The 25,842-nt window shown below is 36.6% G+C and overlaps 1 protein-coding gene across 1 annotated transcript in view; it reads right to left on the bottom strand.

The window, feature by feature from the left end:
• LOC118581754 (ankyrin repeat domain-containing protein 26-like) overlaps positions 1-25,842 on the bottom strand; it is a 53,580-nt gene that overhangs the window by 15,906 nt on the left and 11,832 nt on the right. Inside the window, exons 4-8 of the mRNA XM_036184217.1 lie at positions 25,260-25,356; positions 24,583-24,653; positions 15,585-15,808; positions 7,309-7,342; positions 6,877-7,000 (exon numbers count right to left, since the gene is read on the bottom strand). Of these exons, the coding sequence (XP_036040110.1) occupies positions 6,877-7,000; positions 7,309-7,342; positions 15,585-15,808; positions 24,583-24,653; positions 25,260-25,356 (550 nt within the window). The remainder of the gene's footprint in view (positions 1-6,876; positions 7,001-7,308; positions 7,343-15,584; positions 15,809-24,582; positions 24,654-25,259; positions 25,357-25,842) is intronic.

Below are 25,842 nucleotides of genomic sequence, written 5' to 3'. Positions count from 1 at the left end.
CTAGAATGTTGCCCCATGTTTTAGTAGATAACCCCCACATCCATGTTTATTTAGGCAAACCTAATTAAACATAGTAGATTTTATAAAAAGGATATGAAAATAGACAGGAAACTTGTTGGGAGTAGAGGTTCCGAGGAAGTTGGGGGAGGATAAAGATGTACAAAGGAGGTGACTATCATCAAAATATATTATACACATGTGTGAAATCATGAAGGAATAAACAAAAATACTGAAAAGTGAAAACAAGCAAAATACATCCAATAAATTCTGAGACAATGTACTTCAGGTATGGGGAATGTTTATCCATAACAAGTAAATAAGTCTCCTTACTAATGTCTAGGTTCCTTGGCATGAAAAGTCATGCAGGCCAATACGTAAGAATAAACTGGTGCTGATCAAACAGGATAACTGCACTTAGAGGAATGAAATTTGATCTTCATCTCTCCCCTGTACAACATTCAACTCCAAATGGATCAAAGGTCTCAACATAAGAGATGATACCCTGAATCTGATACAGATGAAAGGAGGGGATGTGCTTGAACTTATTGGAATAAAGGACTTTTCCAAACAGAACTGTGGTAGCTCAAGCATTAAAATCAAAACTAATAAATATGACCTAAAAAGCTAAAAAGGTTCTGTACACCAAAGACACTATTGTTTGAGCCAGAAAGGATCCCACTGGATGGGAAAAAATGTTTACCAGTTATATAATTAACAAATTTTTATTATCTAGACTATATAAAGAACTAAAAAAATTCAAGAGCATCAACAACCCAAGTGAGAAATTGGACACAGGGCTAGAGAGATGGGTCAGTGGTTAACACATTTGCTGCTCTTTGAAGGATTCCAGGTTCAAGTCCCAACATCCATATAGCAACTAGCAACCATGTGTAACTCCAGTTCCAGGGAATCCAGTGCCCTTTGCTGGTCCCATTCAGCCCAGAGCTTCCATCTGGACCAGAGAGTGGCTCCCTAAATCTGTCAGCTCTGTCTGGACCAAGTGCGCCGATAAGACCAAAAATGAATCCTTAAGGAGATGGGCAGATGTCAAGGCAGAAGGTATATACAACAGAATAAAGAGCAATACAGCATCACCAGAACCTAGCCCTCCTCCAACAGGAGACCTGAACATCACAAAATGGAAGAAACAGAAGAAAAAACCTTATAAATAACATCATGAAGCAGCTAGAGCCTTATATAGAAGAAATCAAAAATAAAGTGGAGGAACAGACAAACAAAAAAATGGGAAGAGTGCTATAAAAAACTATAGGAAAGGACAAATAAAGCCAAAGAAAACAATAAGTCCCTGAAAGAAAATCATGAAAAAGCAATGAAACAGATGAGGGAAACAGTCCAAGACCTGAAAAGGGAAATAGAAAAAAATGAAGAAGACGCAAGTAGAGGGATTGGTGGAAATAGAAAATCTGAGTAAACGAACAGGAACTTCAGATGTAGGTATAACAAACATAATTGAAGAGATGGAAGAGAGGATCTCTGGTGTTGAAGATACATTAGAAGAAATATATTTCATCAGTCAAAGAAAACACTAAAGCCAACAAAGTCATGACCCAAAATGTCCAAGAAATTTGGGACACCATGAGAATAGCAAACCTATGAATAATAGGGATAGAGGAAGGAGAACAATACCAACTCAAAGGCATAGAAAATATATTTAACAAGATCATAGAAGAAAACTTTCCCAACTTAAAGAAGGAAATGCCTATGAAGATACAAGAAGCCTATAGAACACCAAACAGACTAGACCCCCCCAAAAGTCCCCTTGCCACATAATAATTAAACAACTAAATGTACAGAATAAAGAAAGAATATTAAGAGCAGCAAAGGAAAAAGGCCAAGTGACTTACTTATAAAGGCAAACCCATCAGAATAACACCCTGTTTCTCAATGGAGACTTTGAAAGCCAGAAGGACCTAGACAGATACAATGCAGACACTAAGAGACTATGGATGCCAGCCTAGACTAATACACCCAGCAAAACTTTCAATCATCATAAATGGAGTGAACAAGACATTCCAAGACAAAGCCAGATTTACACAATACTAATCCACAAACCCAGCCCTACAGAAAGTACTAGAAGAAAAATTCCAACCTAAGGAAGTCAGATACACCCTCAACAACAATAGATAATACCACAGCAGTAAACCCCAAAGAAGAGAAGTACAGGCACACTACCACCAAAACTAAAAAAAAAAAAAAAGAAAAAGAAAAACAAAAAATAATAACAGGAATGAACAATCACTAGTCATTAATATCCCGTAATATCAGTGGGATTAATTCACCTATAAAAAGACGCAGACTAACAGAATGGATATGAAAACAGGATCCATCTTTCTGCTGCATACAAGAAACACACCTCAAATTCAAAGATAGACACTACCTAAGAATAAAAGGCTGGGAAAAGACTTTCCAATCAAATGGCCTTAAGAGACAAGCTGGTGAAGCCATCCTAATATCCAGCAAATAGACTTCAAACTAAAATCCATCAGAATAGATCATGAAGGACATTACATACTCATCGCAGGAAAGATCCACCAAGATGAAGTCTCAATTCTGAATATTTATGCCCCAACACAAGGGCACCCGCATATGTAAAAGAAACATTACTAAAGCTTAAATCACATATAAAACCCCACACATTAATAGTGGGAGACTTCAACACCCCACTTTCACCTCTGGACAGATTGGCCAAATTGAAACTTAATAGAGACATAATGGTCTTAACTGATGTTATGGCTCAAATGGACTTAATCAACATCTACAGAACATTCCACCCAAACAAAAAAGAATATACCTTCTTCTCAGCACCCCATGGAACCTTCTCTAAAATCGACCACATACTTGGCCACAAAGCAAATCTCAACAGATACAAAACAATTGGAATAACCTCCTGTGTTCTAGTGGACCACTATGGTTTAAAGTTAGATTTCAACAACAAAAAAAACCTACAGAAATCCTACAATCTCATGGAAACTGAATAATGCTCAACTGAATCACCAATGGGTTAAGGAAGAAATAAAGAAAGAAATTAAAGACTTCCTAGAGATCAATGAAAATGAATACACTGCATACCCAAACTTATGGGATACTATGAAAGCACTAAGAGGGAAATTCATAGCACTAAATGCTCACATAAAGAAGCTGGAGAACTCACACTAGTGACTTGACAGCACACCTGAAAGCCCTTGAACAGGAAGAAGCAAAGTCTCCCAGGAGGAACAGACGCCAGGAAATTATCAAATTGAGAGCTGAAATCAATAAAATAGAAATAAAGAGAACAATACAAAGGATTAGTGAAACAAAGAGTTGGTTCTTTGAGAAGATCAATAAGATATACAAGCCCTTATCCAAACTAACCAAAAGACAGAGAGAGAGCATCCAAATTAACAAAATCAGAAATGAAAAGGGGGACAAAACAACAGACAATGAGGAAATCCAGAGAATCATCAGGTCATACTTCAAAAACCTCTACTCCACAAAACTGGAAATTCTAAAAGAAATGGATATTTTCTGGATAGGTACCACATATCTAAGTTAAATCAAGACCAGATAAACCATTTAAATAGTCCAATAACCCCTAAGGAAATAGAATCAGTCATTAAAAGTCTCCCAACCAACAAAAGCCCAGTGCAGAATTCTACCAGATCTTCAAAGAAGACAATACCAATACTCTTTAAATTGTTCCACACAATAGAAGCAGAAGGAATATTACCAAACTTCTTCTATGTGGCTATAATTACTCTGATTCCTAAACCAAACAAAGATGCAACAAAGAAAGAGAATTACAGATCAATCTCCCTCATGAACATTGATGCAAAAATACTCAATAAAATACTGGCAAACAGACTCTAAGAACACATCAAAACAATTATCCACCATGATCAAGTAGGCTTCATCTCAGGGATACAAAGGTGGTTCAACATACAAAAGTCCGTCAATGTAATACACCATATAAATAAACTCAAAGAAAAAAACCACATGATCATCTCACTAGATGCAGAAAAGGCATTTGACAAAATCCAACACCCCTTCATGATAAAAGTCTTGGAGCGATCAGGAATACAGGGAACATACCTAAACATAATAAAGGCAATCTACAGCAAGCCAACAGCCAACATCAAATTAAATGGAGAGAAACACAAAGCAATACCACTAAAATCAGGAACAAGGCAAGGCTGTCCCCTCTCCCCATACTTATTCAATATAGTACTTGAAGTTCTAGCCACAGCTATAAGACAACATAAGGAGATAAAGGGGATACAAATTGGAAAGGAAGAAGTCAAGCTTTCCTTATTTGCAGAAGACATGGTAATATACATGAATGACCCCAAAAATTCAACGAAGGAAATGATACAGCCTATAAACACCTTCAGCAGTATAGCAGGATACAAGATGAATTCAAAAAATTCAGTAGCCCTCCTATATACAATAGACAAACAGGCTGAGAAGGAAATCAGAGATACATCACCCTTTACAATAGCCACAAATGATATAAAATACCTTGGGGTTACTCTAACTAAGCAAGTGAAGGACCTATATGACCAGAACTTTAAGTCCCTGAAAAAAAAATTGAAGATGTCAGAAAATGGAAAGATCTCCCATGCTCATGGACAGGCAGGATTAACATAGTAAAAATGGTGATCTTACCAAAAGCAATCTACAGATTCAGTGCAATCTGAATCTATGAGGTTGAGCTGAATCACCAGGGGAGTGTTTGCCCTGGAGGAGATGGGAATGGGGGGGGAGGGGCTGGGGCGGAGGCAGGGGCGGGGGCGGGAAGGGGGAGGACAGGGGAACCCATGGCTGATATGTAAAACTGAAACATAAATATCCGTATAAAAATAAAATTTGAAATAAAAAAAATTAAAAGTGGATCTCCCACATGATCCAGCTATACCATTCTTGGCATATACTCATAATATTCTATATCCTACAATAGAGATATGGTATTATCAATGTTCATTGCTGTTTATTCATAATAGCTAGACAATGGAAAGATGTCCATCAACTAATTAATGGATAATCAAAATGTGGTAAATGGTATATTGTTCAACTGTTAAGAAAAACAAAATTATGCAATACATAAGAAAATGGATGAAGTTGGAAATAATCACTCTGAGTGAGATAACCCAGACCTACAAATATATTTTGTCTCATTCATGAATATTTGCTTTGATTCTTCAAATATACATGTTTAATTTGAAATGTCCAGAGAAGTCAAGAGATTAATGAGGAGCCATGGTGGGTGGAGGATCCTTCAAGGTGAGCAGATAGAAAGCAGGGGTATCAAGGGTTAAAGAGGATTAATGGAAACTGGAAAGGTTAAATTAGGATGGAAAGTGAGAGGGCAGGGTAGATGGTATAATATAGGGAGTAAATAAAAACACTAGACATTATTAAAATTTCATATGGAAATATCTGCCACTATAGAAGTTTAACACACCCATGCATATGTATGTGTGTGTGTGTGTGTGTGTGTGTGTGTGTGTGTGTGTGGTGTATGTATGTGTGTATGGAGGGGGGAGAGTGAGAGAAAGAGAGACTATGTTAAAATGGAGTTAACCTTTTAACAGAACAACAGTGCCCCCACAAGGCACTGAAGGTTAACAAATAAGAAGCCCAGTGACAGGAATGGATTCACTCTTTTGGAACTGTTGGCCAATGAAGTCCCACAGACCACAAAACATTACAAGTTATTGCCAATGCTATGATTGTCCTGAAGAATTTGGCAGTAAGATCCTATTGCTGAAGACTCCATGAAGTTGAATCATAGAGTTTAGGCCCATTAAGCTGTTACTAGTCTGACAGATTAATGCATACTGGCTCATTTTCATAGTGCTGGAAGGTAACATGCATGCATCCAGGGAGAAAATCACCAATCTTACCCAGCTGTGAACCCCAAGAGCTACAAACAGCACCTGACCTAGTAAGATATTGCCTGTTGTGCACTAGTGGCATCAATTTATATCATGGGAGTAACCAACCACACTCTGATTGGCTTTAACCCTTACTCCACAAAATGAAATTTGCATCAGGTATCATTCCTGTGCCAAGAAGCTGTGGCTAGAAAGGCCACAGGCTTTTCTACTAACTGGACATAACATTAAATCTACTCCTAAGAACTTATAATTATACCCCTAGATTAATGCATTTCTTAACCCTCCCTGTTTTGGACAGAATTGCAGCGAGGGTGAGCAAAAAGAGGGGGTAGAATTATATTGAAAATGTGTTAACTCATTTAAAATTGTATACACTGTAGCTGCAGACAAATCAGCTACAGACAAAATGTGGCAATTGTTAAAAAAATTAATTTTCTCACTGAAAAGACACAAGTTGGAAAAGACACCAGGAGAGGAAGAGAAGGCTTGTACTCACAGAATATTAGAATTTATAAAACAAATATATTTCTGGAAATGACTTATAAAGTAGTACAGTTTTTCCTAAATCTCAATGAAATTTTTAACAGAATGAGAAAAAAAGTTAGAATTCAGAAGGAATACAAATTGCCAAAGTAATCCCAAGGAACAGTGTTAATGCTGACTTATAGTTACGCTACAAAGCCATAGTAACTTTCACAATAGAGACACACAATAGAAAGAATAGAAAGTGGCTCCAGAAATGGCCCCAACCTGATATAGACTCCTTAGTTCTAATACAGTTTCCAAAAAAATGACTTAGTGAAAAGTCAACCTTTTCAAAAATGTGCAGAGAAAATAGTAGGTTAACCTGCATTTTTATGTCTCACATTAAACCAAAAATCTAGACAGCTAAAAGTCCTCTATGGACAAGCCCAAATTCTGACTTTAAGATTGCCTCAGCATTAATATTAACGGCATTACATTTATGCGGGGGTCTTACCTTTATAGTTCATTTGAAGTTGGTCAACTATCATCAATATATTGTCATAATCAGGTAAATCATCATTCTCAGAGACTGATTCGGATAACTGGTGATCATCCATAGCATCCATGTGTTTTACGGCCTTCAAAATAAACCATACAATATCAGAAACATCCTCAAATGCTTATACTATATGGCAAATGTATTAATATATTATGCATCTTTATGATTAGAATTTCTTGTAGATATGAAGGGAACAGAGTTTTTGAAAGATTATCATGGCTAGTCTTTGTCACTCACTGCTTCAACATAAATTTCAACAGATAACAAAAAGTTCTAGATATTTTCACTTTAGTCTTTATGATGTATTTCACACATATTTTATAACGTATCACTTCCTTTGTAAATTATTTTGAGTAAAATACTGTTTTAAATTTGTTTTTACAGTACCTTATTCTTTTCATCACATGGTTTCTTATTCAGCCTACAAAGAAGACAGAAGTTTCTGCTCAATATTTAAATATGAAAAGCACAGATAATATTAAAAACTATTGTATTTATAGAAAACCCATGAATTTGTGATTTCTCCTACTCAAAAATTCATAAATTATTTAAAATATGATAAGCTCCCACAAGGGAAGTTCAGTTAAAATAGAAAGCAGTATTAGTGAGGAAAAAAAAGACATCACTAGAACTATCCAGATAATGAAATTCTGAGCAAACTTTCTGACAGTGAATGCAACAAGAATATATGATATTACTAGTATTATTTTATGAAAAGAAATATGTTGACTTTTGTTATTCTCTTTCTATAGAAATAAATCCTTATGGATATTAACACCTATTGCAGAATAATATGTAAATTCTCCAAGAAGGTCAATCTGCTCATGGTGAAGATATGAGTTAACTTGTTTGGGACCCCCACTGCCCTCTAAATTCAGTTTAATTCTCATAAAAATTATGTGTGACAAATGCCAGTATCTTATTGACAGAAGGACTAGAAGGAAGTCCACAGCACTTCACTAAGTGCACAAATCTTGTCAGTGGCAGACCATCTCAAACCCAGGAGTGCTGGCTGCACGCGTTCCTTATTATTTATGAACATTGTATCTGTCTTCAAACATTTCAATTGAAACATTCGTGGGTAAATTTATAGTACAGTTGCATTTCTGGTTATAATTGTAATTTTCCACTTTCCAAATATTTAAAAAATTAAAAAAGACTAGAGATATAGGCAATTTTGGAAATTTACATTCAATAAATGGTTTATGTTTCTAAAGACATTTCTGAACAAGTGTATTGGTCTTTTCAACTATTTATGCCTGCATTAAACAAATATTAATTGAATGTGTGATGTATGACAATAAAACTATTAATAAAAGGAAATAAGGATATTGTATTTTAGAACTTCATAATTTAAAAGCAACAACCCATGCCACATGACTTTTGCATTAAACAATTATGAGTTCTTTATCTTTTCTGCAGAAAGTAAGTAGCTATTAATTAGATTGACATATATGATATTTCATAATACCCTATGAAATGATAGGAACATAGCTATGGTGATTCTGGCAAAGGGATAAATGAATTATTAAGATGTATTTACTGTGACTCATGCATTTGCATGGTTTTATTACATAAAAAATTAAAATATAGTGCATGACAGTTTAAAGTTTAGATAATCATTTTAACATAACATATTAGGTTTTTGGATTTCTGAGCCAATTCAGAGTGAATAGCTAATTGCCATAAAATATAGAATGAGCAGCATTTTTATATTATTTTATTTTATAATTAATTTAATTTTACATATCAGCCATGGATTCTCCTGTCCTCCTTTCTTCCGCCCCCCCAGCCTTTCCCCCCAATCCACCCCTCATTCCCACCTCTTCCAAGGCAAGGTCTCCCCTGGGGATTCAGCTCAGTCTGGTAGATTCAGTGGAGGCAGGTCCAGTCTCCTCCTCCCTACACCAAGGCTGAGGAAAATGTCTCAGCATAGGCCCTAGGTTTCAAGAAGCCAGCTCATGCATCAAGGACAGGTCCCAGTCCCACTGCCTGGGGGCTTCCTAGATAGTTCAAGCTAATCAACTGTCTCACTTATCCAGAGGTCCTGATCCAGTTCCATGGGGGCTCCTCAGTTATTGGTTCATAGTTCATGTGTTTCCACTAGTTTGGCTATTTGTCCCTGTTCTTTTTCTGATTATGGTCTTAATACTTTCTTGCTCATACAATCCATCCTCTCTCTCTCCAATTGGACTCCAGGAGCTCTACCTGAGTCTTGGCCTTGGATCTCTGCATCTGCTTCCATCATTCACTGAATAAGAGTTCTATCATGACAGTTAGGGTGTTTGACCATCTGATCACCAGAGTAGGTCAGCTCGGGCTTTCTCTCGACCATTGCCAGTAGTCAATTGTGAAGGTATCTTTGTAGATTTCTGGGGACCTCTCTAGCACTCTGCTTCTTCCTATTCCCATAGTGTCTTCATTTATCATGGTATCTCTTTCCTTGTTCTCCCACCCTTTCCTGATCCAGCTGGGACCTCCCATTCCCCTAAGCTGTCTTTCCCCCAACCTTGCCCTCCATTACCCACCATCACGTCCAGTTTGCTCATGTAGATCTCATCCATTTCTCTGTCATTGGGTGATCCCTGTGTCTTTCTTAGGGTCTTCTTTACTAGGTAGCCTCTATGGAGTTCTAAGTTGCAGTCTGGTTATCCTTTGCTTTACATCTAGTATCCACTTATGAGTGAGTATATACCATGTTTGTCTTTCTGAGTCTGGGTTGCCTTACTCAGGATGATTTTTTTCTAGTCCCATCCATTTGCCTGCAAACCTCATGATGTCATTTTCTCTGCTGAGTAGTATTCCATTGTGTAAATATACCACATTTTCTTTATCCATTCTTCAGTTGAAGGGCATCTAGGTTGTTTCCAGGTTCTGGCTATTACAAACAATGCTAATATGAACATAGTTGAGCATGTGATCTTGTGGTATTATTGAACATTCCTTGGGTATATGCCCAAGAGTGGTATAGCTGGTCTTGAGGGAGATTGAGTCCCAATTTTCTAGGAATTTGCCATATTGATTTCCAAAGTGATTGTAGAAGTTTGCATTCCCACCAACAGTGTAGGAGTGTTTCCCTTGCTCTTCCCATCCTCTCCAGCATAAGCTGTCTTCAGTGTTTTTGATCTTAGCCATTCTGACAGGTGTAATATGGTATCTCGGAGTCGTTTTTATTTGCATTTCCCTGATGATTAAGGATGTTGAGCAATTCCTTAAATGCCTTTCAGCCATTTGTGCTTCTTCTGTTGAGAATTCTGCTGGTTAAAAAATACATTTGGTGCCGAGATTTAGATTCAGTCTGAGACATGCTGGGACACTGCACCTGGCCCTCCAATGACAGCCCTACTTTATTCCCACCTAACGAATTGCTGGGTCTCTCCATCCAACACTGATGATTGTTTTTGTGAGCTCCAGAGAGTTGACTTGGATCCACCTCAAACAGCCTAACGGTTCCACAGAGCCTGGACAGTGAAGTGTCCAGCTAGCTACCCCATCGCTCTATAGCCCATTTTTTAAATTGGACTGTTGGTTATCTTGATGTCTAATTTCTTGAGTTCTTTGTATATTCTGGATATCAGCCCTCTGTCAGATGTGGGTTTGGTGAAGATCTTTTCCCATTCTGTAGGCTGTTGTTTTGTCTTATTGACAATGTCCTTTGGCCTACAAAAGCTTCTCAGTTTCAAGAGGTCCCATTGATTGATTGTTTCTCTCAGTGTCTGTGCTACTGGTGTTATATTTAGGAAGTGATCCTCGGTGCCAATGCAGTCAAGGCTTCTTCCTACTTTCTCTTCTATCAGATGGACAGCATTTTTAAAGACACTTACTCTGCTATAAATCCCTAAAGACAGCATATAAAATCTTCTAATCTTTAAATATGAAGATCCAATTAAACTCGATAAATATATTCAACTGGGGACAATTGCAACAGCATGGAAACATACTCTAAAAATTTTCATTAGCAACTTTAGAGGTGTGGAAGAAACTGTAGAGGATGGAGAGATGGCTCATCAGTTAAGAGCACATAATGCTCTTTCAGAAGATCTTAATTTTGTTCCCAGTACCAACATTGGGGGCAGGCTCACAACTGGCTGTAACTTCCTCTCTCCAAGGTCTGACACTTGTGGCCTTTTTGAGTATGCACAATAACCAACCTCATAGAGATATACACAATTTAAACAATAAAAATAAACCTATTAAAATGGCTCAGTGGTTAAGAGTACATACTATTCTGGCAGAGTATCTGAGTTCAATTCCCAGCACCCACATCAGGCAGCTCACAACTGCCTATAAATCCTTCTCTAGGTGATCTGATGCCTCTCTGACATCCTTCTTACACACACACACCCACCCACCCACCCCACCCCACCCCCACCCCCACAGACACAGAAGACACACACACATGTGTAATAATTACAATTTAATAAAGAAAATATTTTTTCAAAAAGAAAATTAAGTTTCACCTTTTGTCTTTATTCCTTCCTTCCCTTCCCTTCCCTTCCCTTCCCTTTCCTTTTTCCTTTCCTTTCCTTTCCTTTCCTTTTTCCTTTCCTTACCCTTCCCTTCCCTTCCCTTCCTTTTATTTATTTGTTTATTTGTTTGTTTGTTTTTCAAGACAGGATTTCTTTGTATAGTCATAGTCATCCTGGAACTTGCTTTGTTGACGAGGCAGGCTTCAAACTCACAGAGATCCACCTGCTTCTGCTGCTCAAATGTTGGGATTAAAGGCATGCGCCACCACTGCCCAGTTCCTTTTCTTTTCTTTTTCCTATTGCCTTTAACAGTAAAAATTCTCTAAGTAGTTGCCAACACTTATCCACACACTCAGGATTCCAGAGTGTTAGTTTTTCCTTTGCTATTGCAGAATTCCCACAGAAAGCAACTTTAAAAAGGGAAGCTTTATTATGGTCATAATTGAGCATGTATGTAGTTTATCACCGAAGAAAAAGCACAAGGCAGGAGTGGACGTGTCTAGTCACATGACATCCACATTCAGGAATTTTTAAAAGATTTATTTCATTATTTGTAATCATGTTATGCCTTGGAGTCTGTGTATGTGCCTGAGGATCTCAAAGGCATTAATCATTTATTCACTCATAAAATGTAATGAAACTGGGTAAAACTACAAACTGTTTCTATTTTTATTTATCTTTAAACTAAAATGCAGGAAATACTAGTCAGATACAAAGAAAGTTAAGTTAACACCTAGTTCAAAACTCAAATGACAATTCTATTAGAAATCAAGATGACATCTGAGAAGGCATGTGAAAGTTATGCCTGAGCACAGGGAAGTCTAGAAGGATAGCATGGAAAAGAGGAGCCATACAAAAACAAACAAGAAAGCAAACAAAAACCCAAGAAGATGATTCTACTCAGAGAACATAATGAAAGCAGAACTTTATGTCACCGACGTCTTTCCAGGAAGTTGGAATTGAAAGTGAAGAATAGTCAAAAACAGGAGGAGATTATCCCTACCCTAGGCTTGAAGGCTACACTAAAAGTCCAGAGTTCACCGCTCTTGGGAAATGACATTAAGAAAACAGGATTGATAATTCAATCTGTGGTACTATTTTTGTTTTGCTTTGGATTATAGTAATGCCAGACTTAGATGAAATATTTAAAATCACAGAAAACATGTATCATGAAAGAAAAAGGCAAAGAAATGTCTTGGGAACACAGTTTTACTTTTATAATGACCTTTGATGTGGTTGAAGATGACCGTAATATTCTTTGTTATCTCTTCACCTTCTCTTTCATAATGATTCCCTGGCTTTGGGAGAATGGGGTGCAATATATACATATATATGCTCATAATAATTTATATGTATCCATTTAGGGCTGAGCATTCTGTAGTCTCTTATTCTCTGCACCCGAGTATTAGGGGAAGGGGTATGATATAGATGTTCCAGGTAGGACTGAACACTCCATCTCTGCACACTGACAATTTGTGAATCTCTGTTTTAACCACATGTACGGCAAGAGGAGGCTCTCCTGATAATGACTGAGGGATATACTAATCTACAGGTATGGTGATAATTCATTAGTTAGTGTCAGTGTAATAGCTTATCCATTTAGCAGAATAATAATGATAGGTTCTCTTCTAGGGCCTCTAATGTGTCCATCCCATAAGTTCTTGGTTCCACTAATGGTGCCAACTATGGGTTCCATTTCATGCAGCAGACCTTAAAATCCAAATGGAATGAGTTTGGTTATTCCCATAACATCAGTGCCACTGTTGAACCAATGAGCTTATCTTGCTATGACAGTCATTATTGTTGTAGTTCGCATGGCTTGCAGCCTGATAAAATTAATGATTACTTTTCCATTTAGGTAGTGTGAATAGAGCCTTCCAGCACTATGAAAACTAGCCAATAGGGATGAGTCAGTATCGGCTTGAATTCTACATGTTTTATGACTTAAGTATGTAGTGTCTTCAGCAAGACTTCTCTAATGGTCTAATAGAGCCACATTTACATTGAGGTTTACTAACAGTTGTCTAGTTGGATATAAGGCCTGTTCAATAGGAGGCTATCCATGCCTGGTACTGTAAACCTAGTGAACTATTCCTGGCTAGAGAGATTTTAGACTCTAGAGGAGAGTCTTTCCTAATCTAACATAGTTTCTAATGTATTCTAAATATTTATAGCCACAGAAAAGTGCTGCTGGCATCCCTCATCAAAGAATCTTCTTTTTCAGTAGACAGAGTTTACTGCAGCGACCCATAACTGGCCAAATGCAGAATGTTAGGAGATAATAGGGTGCTATTGTGGATGGTTTTAATGTCAACTTGCCACAAATTAGACTTAACTGAGTAGGGAGCCTCGCCTGAGGAGGTGTCCTGATTGCCAGGAGTGCCTGGTTGATTGATGTGGAAAGGCCACGCTGACTGTGGGAGGCACTTTGGTAGGAAAAGCCCTCACTAAAATAGGTGCCCACCCCCAACTGATGTATTTGCAGTGCAATCCTTACATCTAAGGCTTAGGGAAAACTGTAGAAGAGGAAGAGGAGGCAGGAAGACCATAAGATAAAGCGGATGAGTTGAAAGCTGTAAGACAGTGTTTTCAACACGTCTTGGAAGCTACATACATGATATCTCAATAAGGTTGCCCAAACCAGACCTGCATAATGACCACAGCAGTTGGCATGCCAATGTGAATGGGGTGGGTATTTCTCAGGGCACTATGCCCAGCTGAAGGGCAACAGCCAATTAATGGCTGATGAGAGATGGAGAATCAGTTCCTTCCAGTACAATTTCCTTGATAGGCTATCCAATCCCAAATGGTCAGCTGTAAACACATGTACATGTGAAGAACACTATATATATTCATGAAGAAATCATGAATTTGAGGAGTTGGGAAACATTGGAGGAGTTGGAGCATGGAGAAAGAGGGGTGGAAATAATATAAATATAGTACTCATGTATGAACATCTCAAAAAAAGTAAAAAGTATACATTTAAAAAGGTATATAATTCTAGGGCACTTTTCACTAGCAACTATAAGTACACAAAGTAATTATTTATATTAAAATATGAATTCTATAGTAAGAATAAAACTGCATAAAATAGGTTAAATTTACAAACTGAGCTTATTTTAAATATATATGAAAGCACAATGGAAATATAATGTGCTTCTTAACAAAGTCTGTTTACAAAGGAGAATATAATGTATATAGAGTTACAATAAACAAAAATTCACTGTATTAGTAGTATCTTGTACTTAGCCAAATGTCACTAAATTAGTCTCTGCAGGCTGCATTTAACCATTTGTTTGCCGGCTGTTTTTTTTTTTTTTTCTCTGTCAACCATTTCTTGTGGTGTTGGGTATCTGAACAAAGGGCAGCCTCATGTGCCCCAAGCACTGTACCACTGAACTATGTTCTGACACTTGAAAATACTATGATTAAAAAAAATTATCCACATTATTCAGTTATTATCTCTAGCCGATTTTGAACTATAGTAACAGACAATTTAATGCCAACAAACACTAAAATGTTTACTACCTGGTTGTTTGCAGGAAAAAAAATCCCTCAGTGGTTTAGAACATTGTGTAAGTTTCTTCCCTTATTGCTATGATAAAGTATCTAACAACTTAGTTAGGGTTGATCAAGGGTTCACAGCAGCTTACTTTCTCCCCTCCAGCCCACTGGACAGTGTTGCCCACAGTAATGGTGGGTTTCTGGTAACCTAATCTACATAACTCTTCCCAAACAGGCCCATAGGGGTTGTCTCTTTGATATTACACATCCTGTCAAGTTGACAATATAACTTTGACTACCCCATCCCTTGTCAACTTGACACCCAAACATGTGACTGTTAAATCAGAATCTTTGTTCTCATGTACCCACAAAGGACCTCATGGTGGAAGTTAGGCTGTGGGATGCCAGCTACAAATGTATCCTTCAAAAAGTATTTGTCAACTTCCGTTACTAACACTGCAGCAGAAAACCATCTTCCTTACATCTTACAGCCCTGCATTATCTTTCTAACAAAACAGTCCTCAGGACAGTGTGGAACAACGGTGTCTCACCACATGTTTTTGATGTCAGTGCAAGACTGAGCATCCTTAGCAAAAGCAGGAGATCTGTTAAGCATGAACCCCAGGCTGAGTGACAATTAGTTTCTTAGGACAAAAGCAGTGATACACTGTTAAATATTACCGTACTTACCCAACATGCTGTTTTGTTGTAACAGGAAATTGGTGGTTACCAGACTTCCCACAACGCTTCTGTCGGGCAAATCCATTTCTAGCACCATTACCAGGAATGGCAGCAGCAGGTGCATCAGCACCACCACCCTCTGCAGCGGCAGCAGCTGCAGCAGTGTGACCACGAGATGGTTTTTCCACTGTGTCCATCTTGGGGCTGCACCCTGTCTTCTTCTTCCATTTAAACTGCAACAGAAGTTTGCTACTCAGAATTCTGATGCCTTTTTAAATAAAAATAACTTTGTTTCATCCACTTTGTCATTGAGCCCTGTTCCATTTCCATCATTTTAATTAACAGGACCTGTTGCTGTGTTCAATATTGTCATTATTTTTCACCCCATGGTTTTCTTTTGCATCACTGTTTTCTATGTAAAGTGTTCACTGTCTCTAAGATACATCAGGGTAAAAAGACATGTGTGTATGTGTGACAGATGTGTAGCTTGGTCTATCTGTGGGACTCCTAACAATGGCAGCAGGGACTGTCCCTAATGTGTTGGCTGGCTCATGGGAACTTAATCTTCATACTGGATTGCCTTGCCCAGCCTTAATACAAGGGAGGTGCTTAGTCTTACAGCAACTTGATATGCTTTGATGATACCCATGGGGGGGGCTGCCCCTTTCTGAACAGAAGCAGAGGAGGAGTAGATTGGGGTGGGGCAGTGGAGGGAGGAAAGGAATGAGAGGAGAGGAGGGAGGGGAAACTGGGATGTTAAAAAAAAAAAGAAAGAAAGACATTCATGTCCTCTCTTGCTTTACTAGCAAGATTTCATTTCATGTTAAAGAGTCAATTTAGAGAATGTGATCTTGTGTGGCTCTGGTAACAAATAACGGTTTTAATCTAAATTAATAGCCCATTTCATATACTTCTTGGAAGACAAATAAAAAGCCTGAAGGTGATCCAGGAATACAGTGTATGTGGATTTTCATGCTCATTTTCTTCGAGTGAATATGTGATAATTTTCCATTTTTATTGTCCTTGTTTGATGAACAGTTCCACAACCTTTTACACTTGTGGAACCGCCAGATAGGCAGACACTACCTCTGTCACAGCCCTTACTTAGTTCTGGTTCCTGGGACATTTTCTTTTTGAAGATGGAATTATAATCCATCAGTTTGATTTGACTCTTAAGTACATTGTTAGGGTAAGTTTAAAAAAGCTAAATTTACAGTTAATGTAAAATAAAATAAATTTAGCCTTAAGCAATCATGGCTATGCAAAAAGACGGACTAGGAAACTGAGTGAAATTTAACTTTGAAGCTTCATACTTATTCTTCATCTGCTCCCCAAACACTGATAAACACTCTGAAATAAAAGAGAAACCTACCTTAGCCTAAGTCCGAATTAAAACATGAACAGCAATCTTAACTCTTTACAATTTTTGAATGAAATTAATTGATTGTGTAAATTTACCAAAATCAAGCTATATGACTTTAAGACTATAAAGGGTTCTCTCATAAAAATTTTTACTATACAGCATCTTATGTAGTAAGCATTTATAGTGAATTTAAGCATTTACCCAAAGTTCTGTAAATGGAAAATAGGCAAATTTTAAGATATTTAGGACCAAAGTCAACTCAGCCTCAAAAAAATCAAATTCCTACATCATAATTCAAATTATATGCTATGATGGTTTTTTGTACCAATATAAGCTATCTGTATGAGTTAAATCTAATATGTATTTATATCTACTCCAGTTAGCAGATTACAACAGTTGGATAAAAATTCCCAAATTTCACATTGAAATAAAGTACATTAGAATTCCATTCTTCACATCTAAATATCAACTGTCCCTTTCTGGAGGTGTCATTTATTTTTTATCCTCGATAGCTGAGTTGATCTTGACTCAGTACTCTCTTATAGTATAAATATTGAAGTCAGCTGCTGAAAAGAAGGAAAAACAACATTTTTGACATTGCAGTTACTGAATGTTAATAGGAATCAGTACAATTTGACCTGATAGGAATGATTACCCAAACCATAAACACAACTAAGTCACTATCAGTTACATTGTTCACAATGTCAATTAAAAAGATCTGAATATGATATTTCTTTACCATGGAAGGATGCATAAACACAGGGTGCAAAAATTAAAAAATTTCCCCTCACTTCAAAAGAAAAACTTCTTAAAATTTTTATGATTATAATTTTTATATATATTTCAGTGTTTTTCAAATTAAATATTAAACATTATCTCTATAGATTCTGCAGTGAAGTACAAAATATTATTCTACTTGCTCTATGCTACATTATTAAACAAAGTACATTAAATGAGAGTCTTGAATTGAAAAATTACACACCAATGGCTGGCTGCTATTGCTGCTGTCATCCTGGTTCTCTTCTTGTCCGGATGTCACATATAAGTTTGGTTCTGCTGAAAACCCAAACATTTAAAAGAAAGTACAAAGAAAGTTCAATAAAATGACAGCATTTATAACAACACAGAATTCCAAGATGACTCAGTAGCTAAAGGTACCTGTCGACAATACTAATGACCTGAGTTTGATACCCACAACCAACATAGTAGAACTGACTCCTTCAAGTTGTAATCATGTGCTCTGCTACTCACAAAAAAAACACGTATAATAAATGAATGAACAAATAAATACATGCAAAAAAAATTAAATATCAAAGTTTTATTTTCAAAAGAAATTGATTAAGCATGATCTTTACTCGACTGTAACTCCCCTTTCTTGGGTGCACACTTAACAGATAATGGAAATTACCAAACATCAATATTCCACTTGGACAGATACTACATTGTGTTATGTTCAGAAGTAGAAACACTGCATTGTATTATGTCCAGAAGTAGAATGGTATCAGTAAACAATCCCTTAGAGACAACATTTTTTTTTTTTTTTTTTTTTTGAGACAGGGTTTCTCTGTGTAGTCTAAGCTATCCTTGGCTGTCTTGGAACTCACTCTGTAGACCAGGCTGGCCTTGAACTCACAGAGGTTCACCTGCCTCTTTCTGCTGGGATTAAAGACATACACCACCAATACTTGGATGAAGGCAACATTTTTAAATACCACAGAAACATTCAAACTAACTAAGTACACCATTTTCTATCTCGGCACTGATATTTAAACAACCTGCATTTTATTTACCCAAACTGTTTTTCCTTTCCCTCCTCCATCTATGACTGTGATGGTCCTTCCATCTGAAAATACTATTTCTGGTGAACTCCTTTCCTTCCCTAAGACTCATACATGGTGGGAAGTTGTCACTGATTGTGGCAATTTATTCTATTAGAACTAGCATATCTTTTGAGTTCTTTACAACTTAATCAATTTTTTTTTTTGCCCCTATGGTACTTGAAACTTAAGCTAGTGCCTACTTCTTTTGTTCCTGAACTGGGAGTGGTCAAGTTTTTAGTACTATTTTCACACACAGAATCACGAATTTCTGCTTCATTGTCCTAGTACTACTCATATTCGGTGCATTTCTTACTAATTTTCCTGTTTGCACTGCTCTCCATTATAGCTCAATGCTTCTCAGATGCCTGAATATTTTGAAATTGATTTAAAGTGGCATTTCCATTTGCAGTCCATGCTAAGTTTGATATCAAACTTATTACCATTTGAGTTCTATTTGAACTCACTGTATGTGTAATAAATAATTTTCATTGGCTAATGGCATATACCAGTTGCTCCTAGTCTGAATAATTACTCCACCAAATTGCTTTGAACTAAATAGAATTCTGACCTGTCATATGCCCACTTGCTGAATTTTCTCTTCTCCTATCTGCCATCTTTGGTGAATGGACAGCATCCTTCTGTTGTGCTAGAGGCTCAGAGAGGATCTGTTGAAATCAGAGTCAGGAAAAATCTTAACATAGATCTCTCATGTGTTACTGGAAAAGACAGCTTAGTTTCCTGTTTCAAAGCAATAACACTGGAAAATAAGGGTTGGTTGTATTGAAACTCAGAATATTTAGTAGAGAGCCTCATAAGGTTGTCTAAATAAAGCTTGATGTTTACTTTCATATAGCTGTAGAGTACTACATAAACCAATCATGTAAAGCTGAAAGAACATACTCATAGACATTGTTTGTCAACAACAGTTTTGAATATAAAATTATACATTGTTTTTCTCAATGAAATATAATATATATGTTTAAATCTTTAAAATTTTAAATTTTGTTAGTTTCATACATTAATGAATAAGTGTATTTTTGGCCCCTCACTCCTTTTCTCACTCCCTTCCTTTTCTACTGTACCCCTTATTCCCGACACACTTGCATGCTTTTTTCCTTTCTTCTATTGTATGACGTTAGAGTGTCTTGCCTGAGTGTATTGCTAGGAGGCATGTGACTTCTTCGGGGGACAAGGCCTAAGAATAGCATGAACAAAATTCTCCCTGTGTCAAGGCCCTGGAGAATCTGACCCATCTTTGGCAAGGCCCATGGATAATTTGCTGCATAATTCTGGGCATGACCCCAGGAGCAGGTGTGCTACCTGCTCTCCTCAGCTTATTTGTACAAATCATATTGCTGGCTGCCTCTAGTTTCACTTTCTCAGAGCTATTGCATTAGGAAAACTCCCCCCCTGATGACTCTCCTCTTGGTGAGCAAGAGGAGATGTTGTTAAAAATATACAAAGGGCCTGATTCAGCTTCTAATGCCTTTGATGTTTCAAGTGTCATCATGAGTTTCAGGATTCTCAAGAACAAGATGTTGCTTTTCCAACACACCTTGTGGCTAGCCTGAAAGAGTCACAGTAGTTCATGACATTATAAATCTTCCTAGATGTTCTGGAGAGAATGATTCTAACCACAAGAGTCTAGGAGAAATGCAAATAAACAGATGATATCAAGAGTTAATGGGAACAGTCTAGGAACAGGGGATGAAGCAGAATCAGAGAAACCCACAGTGCCCTCCTTTCTAATAGCTGTGCCAATACTGTAGGGAGTTGAGAGGAAGGAGACAGGAAAACAAGATAAGTAGTGCCAACTATTAAGAGTAAGCTTTTAAGCTATGTAGTCTGCAGGACGATAGGAGAAAACCTGGTATATCCCCATAAGAGATAGAGTAGTACGGAATGAAGACTGAATTGATTTAGCCTTGGCTGATGAGTTAATTGTGAGAACTTAGATTTGACTAGAGGTAAACATTAACCATTAGAGGCAAAACTCTCTTTCACTTTGTATGATGTTGTAAACTCAAATGCTGCCAATTGGACACACTGTTCTACCTGTAGGTGTGCCTAGTTAGAAAACTTGGTCTCTTGCACCACTGCTTATGTTCCTGACATTAGAGCTATAAATCAAATACGTAATGGTTACCAGTGGGAAAGCTGGGGGATGGGAGGGGAATTCAGTAAATGAACAAACTGGCAATTATTGTAACTATTATTAGAAATATAAGGAAATAAGTTTGATTGTAAAGCTTGTAGCATGAATCTTAGAGGGTCTTATTAACAAAAACAAATCCAGAGCCAGGTATTGGGGTGAATGCTGGAAGATCAAAGAAGCAGAACAAGCCACAGCTTCCTCACCTCGCCAGTACCTCAGCTAATCCTGTTTCCTCAGACTGGAAGCCTCTGAGTCCTTATCGAAATGAGTCTCAGCTGACCTGCTTTTCAAAAGCCCGAATGCTTAACCAGTCTAGTTCCTGGTTTTCACGCCACATATACCTTTCTGCTATCTGTCTTTACTTCCTGGGATTAAAGACGTGAGTCACCATGCCTGGCTATTTCCAGTGTGGCCTTGAACTCACAGAGATCCATGTCTCTAAAAGGCTAAGATTAAAGGTGTGAGTGCCACCATTTTCTGGCCTCTGTATCTAGTGGCTGTTCTGTTCTCTGAGCCCAGATAAGTTTATTAGGGTGCACAATATTTTGGGGAATACAATACCATCACATTTCTCTCTTTTTGTCTAAAATTTTAAAAAGCTTATAACTAATAAAAGAAGAATAAGTATATACAATATATACAGTCAAGAATTATATTACGATGTCTAGTCCATTAACATTTCACAATTCAGAAAAAATATCATTACTTATCCTATTTAAACAAGTAATTCCTTTTTAAAAGTAGACTCAATAATCTCTATTTTATCTTATCATATCCATATTCTCTTTTTTTTAGTAGATCAAAAAATCTACCTTTTATCTTATCATTTCTATAGAAGCTGATCATACAAACTATTGGAACTGTATAAATAAAAACTACCCAGGCAATCTGGGGCCACTTGTTTGAAACAGGTGGTTATAGTTTCTTGTTGCCCTAACTTCATGTATCTGTCCCAGATCATCAGACCCATTTGGAGTTAGACTTCCAGCAGTAACCAAGCACTTTCTGATTGGATTTTGCCTCACTCCATAGGAAGGTATTTATATTTGGTCTGTAGGTTTGGTCAAAAGTTCATAGCTAGAGAGGTAATTTGTCTTGGGGGAAACCTACTACCACTGATTTGCTAAGTAGTCATAGTTTTAAACTGCCTTCTAAATATTCATGCTTATACAATACAGTAGTGTTACACCAAGTTATTACTTCAGTGGACAATAGTTAATACAGAAACCAATGACAGAAAAAAGTTGCAATGGTGGGGTAGTGACTCACTATGTAATCCCTTTCAAGGTTCAGGGGACATTGCAGAAGAGGAGGCAGGAAGAATATAAGAAGGAAATGCATCAAAGAGAATACATTTTTAAAAAAAATTAACATATTAAATAAGTTTTAAAATGTAATGTAGTATGATACAGTAATAATCATTTAGAGGAATTTCAATGAGTAAAGTTATTTGAAAGGAAAATAAGATATACATCATAAAAATAATATGCCAGATAAAGAACAAAGAAAAAATTGTACTAGATTTTTTTCTGGTGGATTAAAAATGGGGATAAATTCTTGAGGCTCCTAGGAGGATGTGGGGATAAATGCAGAGCCTGGGAAGAAGCCTTGGGGGAAAAGACTTATTTTGATGTTGAAATATCAGTAAATTGTAAAAAATCTGGTATGGTCATGTATGCCTATAAATCCAGTGCTGTGTGCAGCAAAGACATGAGGACCGCTGGGGTTTGCTGACAACCTGTCTTTATCCACACTCAACAGGAGACGTGGTATCAAGAGGGTAGCCAGCTTGACAACTCAGGACTCCTGAGGTCCTCCTCTGCTGTCCTATTTGTTTCCAGATTCATGCACATATGAACACATACAACAATGCACATACATCTCTCTCTTACATATACTCCCATACATAAAATCCTAAATCGATAAATATTAGAATAACAACATTTAATAAAGTGATAAAATATTAAAATATACATGTATATGTTATATTAAAATAAAAGCATGAAAATATTATATACAGTACAGATCTGTTAAGGAAGACCTTCACAAAATAATTCCAAACCATAACAAGAGTGGAAGCATATATATGCTTATTTTTTATCAAGTGTTGTAATGATCTGGGCATTACTTTATCCTTTCTTATGTATTCTTTACAAGTGTAAAGGTGGCTAGTACAAGATTTTTCCCATTCTTGTTTCAGGTCTCTCCAGAATCCAAAGAGCCAGATGAAATACTGTGAAATATTGTTTCCCTCTGCTCAGTGTGTCATCCTCCTATATATTGGTATGACTGACATGTTCTCATTCATTAATACACAGTTTACATCTTGTATGTTCATCTTCCCCAATCACAGAATTTTATTCTCACTTAGAAATAAGAGGAACTACAAACTACATTGATGATTTTTTGATTGATAATACCCTGTGTTTCCTTCAGATTAAGCATGCGATGTGACTTACAAGTATTTACAGCAATTTCTCTAGCTTGTTACTGTGTCAAAGACTCTTACCTGGGATATTCAGTGTGTACTTTCTATCACAGAGTGGATATGCAATGAAAGTTTATTCAATATCAAAATATTTCATTATCTTCAGGAGTACTCCAAGCAGAGTTAGAATATGTCTATAGCATATATATATATATTAAATGTTTCTTAAAAATGATAAATCTGATTACCAAATACATCAATATAAGCTACCCATGCCAAGACCATTATAATGTTCATGAAATGCAATGCACAATACTTTTATATTTGCCAATTTACATCATTGATACCAAGGTAAGTTAGAAAGCTATCTTTTATATGCTCACCCAAAAATGCTCCAATAAGTAAATTTCCCTGTATGTTAATTAGTAACCCATATGAGTCTACTTTCTCCATCAATGGACACATAAAAGTCATATAGAGATCATAAAGAAAGGATTCAACTTTTAAGTTTGAAAATACTGACTGGAAATCTGGAAATATAAATCTATTTAGCTGAGTGGGAATGATCATCCTTTAATGCTAATACAATTGTAAGGGTACCACCTATGTCTTCTTTGCAGTTTCAAATGCTAGTAGCTGGGATGACATTTTTGTTGGTTAAGTGTCTATAGAAGAAGAATGAGGCTTTGAATCAGCACCCACATAAATAAGTCAAGCATGGTGGCATGTTTCTACTGTTGAGTCCTGGGAGCATTCTAGCCAATTGATGAGATCATGTTCTGTTAGAGACCTTGTCTCAATAAATACTGTGTACAGCAATAGAATAAGGACTCAGACATTGACCTCTAACCTCTGCATTCACGTGCATGTGCACCTGGTACACATTTGTATTCTCTCATTCCCCCCTCCTTGCCCACCCTTTCCACACCCACCCACACATCACAAGATAAAACGTTAAAATTTAAAATACTTATTTACATCTTAACTATTGGTCATATTATTCAATTTATACAATCAGGTGCTTGGGTAACTTCCAGGAAGAAATTTGGCAAGAAACGGAAAGATGATATTTAGCACCAAACTCATGCAGACTCTTAAGGATATTAAGGAGCCAAAATATTTTAATACTAAATATTAAAATATGATCACTTGTCCTACAAGATAATCTGATATGTAATTTTATTTGCATATAGTATCTTGTTAAAACTGCGTTAAATCTTTCTGTTTAAATTATTACGTACCAAGGACTGTACACTTTCATGGCTATCACACTTTTTTTCATCTTCTGTTGCTATCTCTTCTTTGCATGGACCTGTAGACAAATGTATATATTTGAGTGAAATAAATTATTACTAAATGGCAGATAATATGAATGTGTTTTATTGAAATAGAAATAATTAAAGCTAGTTATAAGCACCATCTTTTTATTTTTATAAAGTATAGGTTCAATCATACTTAATGTTTAGTTGAAGATTTAATTTTGTACAAGATATTTTTATTTGCCATTAGTTTTCAAAATTATTTGTTTGGAATGACATCCCACTAGAATTGAAATAGTTAAAATAATATGAGTTATATGGAGATAATGTGGAATAACTTAATGAATAGGTAGAAAAACAATGAAATTTGGTTATGGTATGATTATATTTATTTCTATTTCTTTTCAAAATCCTTTAAAATTTTTATTTTTATTTCATATATGTGAACTGTAAGATTTTCTTTTTATTTATGTCTGCATGTATGTGTCTGTCTGAGAGTATGTCATGTGTGTATGGGTGCCTATTGAGGCCAGTCATAGATGCGATGTCAATGCTGCTATGTATTACTACAAGTGTACGTCATTGTCCACTGACATGTATTTGTTCTTGTGATTTGCTTAAGATTACTTCAATGGGTATTTATAAAATATAGATCTTACCTTTGATTACCGTGGTTGGCTTAGTTTGTCTTCTTTGATCTGTAGTCACAGTAAAAGTAATCACATCCTGCTTCTGTGAAATATGCTCAGAGGCAATCTGTTAAAATTAGTATGAAATAAGTTGAAAGAAATATTCTTACAAGTTCTAAGACTATTTGCGTTCTTCATTTCAACAGCACTATCCTTGTTCTTAAGGGAAGCACTGGATCCCATGCCATTTAGAGAGAACCTCACACACATTATCAAACTAAAGTCTTATGTTTGCCTTCTTATGATCACTTATTAAAAACAACAAGTATAGAAAGTCAGAAGAAGCTGGGCAGTGGTGGCACACACCACCACCCTGCACTTGGGAGGCAAAGCCAGGAAGATCTCCAAGAGTTTGAGGCCAATCTGGTTTACAGAGTGAGATCCAGGGCAGGCACCAAAACTACACAGAGAAACCTTGTCTTAAAAAAAAGAAAAAGAAAAAGAAAGAAAGTCAGAAGAAACATTTTTGTAGAACAGTGGTTGCCAACACATGCTAACTAATAAAGAAACATTGAAGACTATTTATGCTGATAATTAAAAAATGAAAACATTG

Source organism: Onychomys torridus, chromosome 4 (genome assembly GCF_903995425.1).
Source record: "Onychomys torridus chromosome 4, mOncTor1.1, whole genome shotgun sequence".
NCBI classification, from domain to species: domain Eukaryota; kingdom Metazoa; phylum Chordata; class Mammalia; order Rodentia; family Cricetidae; genus Onychomys; species Onychomys torridus.
This window is presented reverse-complemented; position numbering and strand designations above follow the sequence as displayed.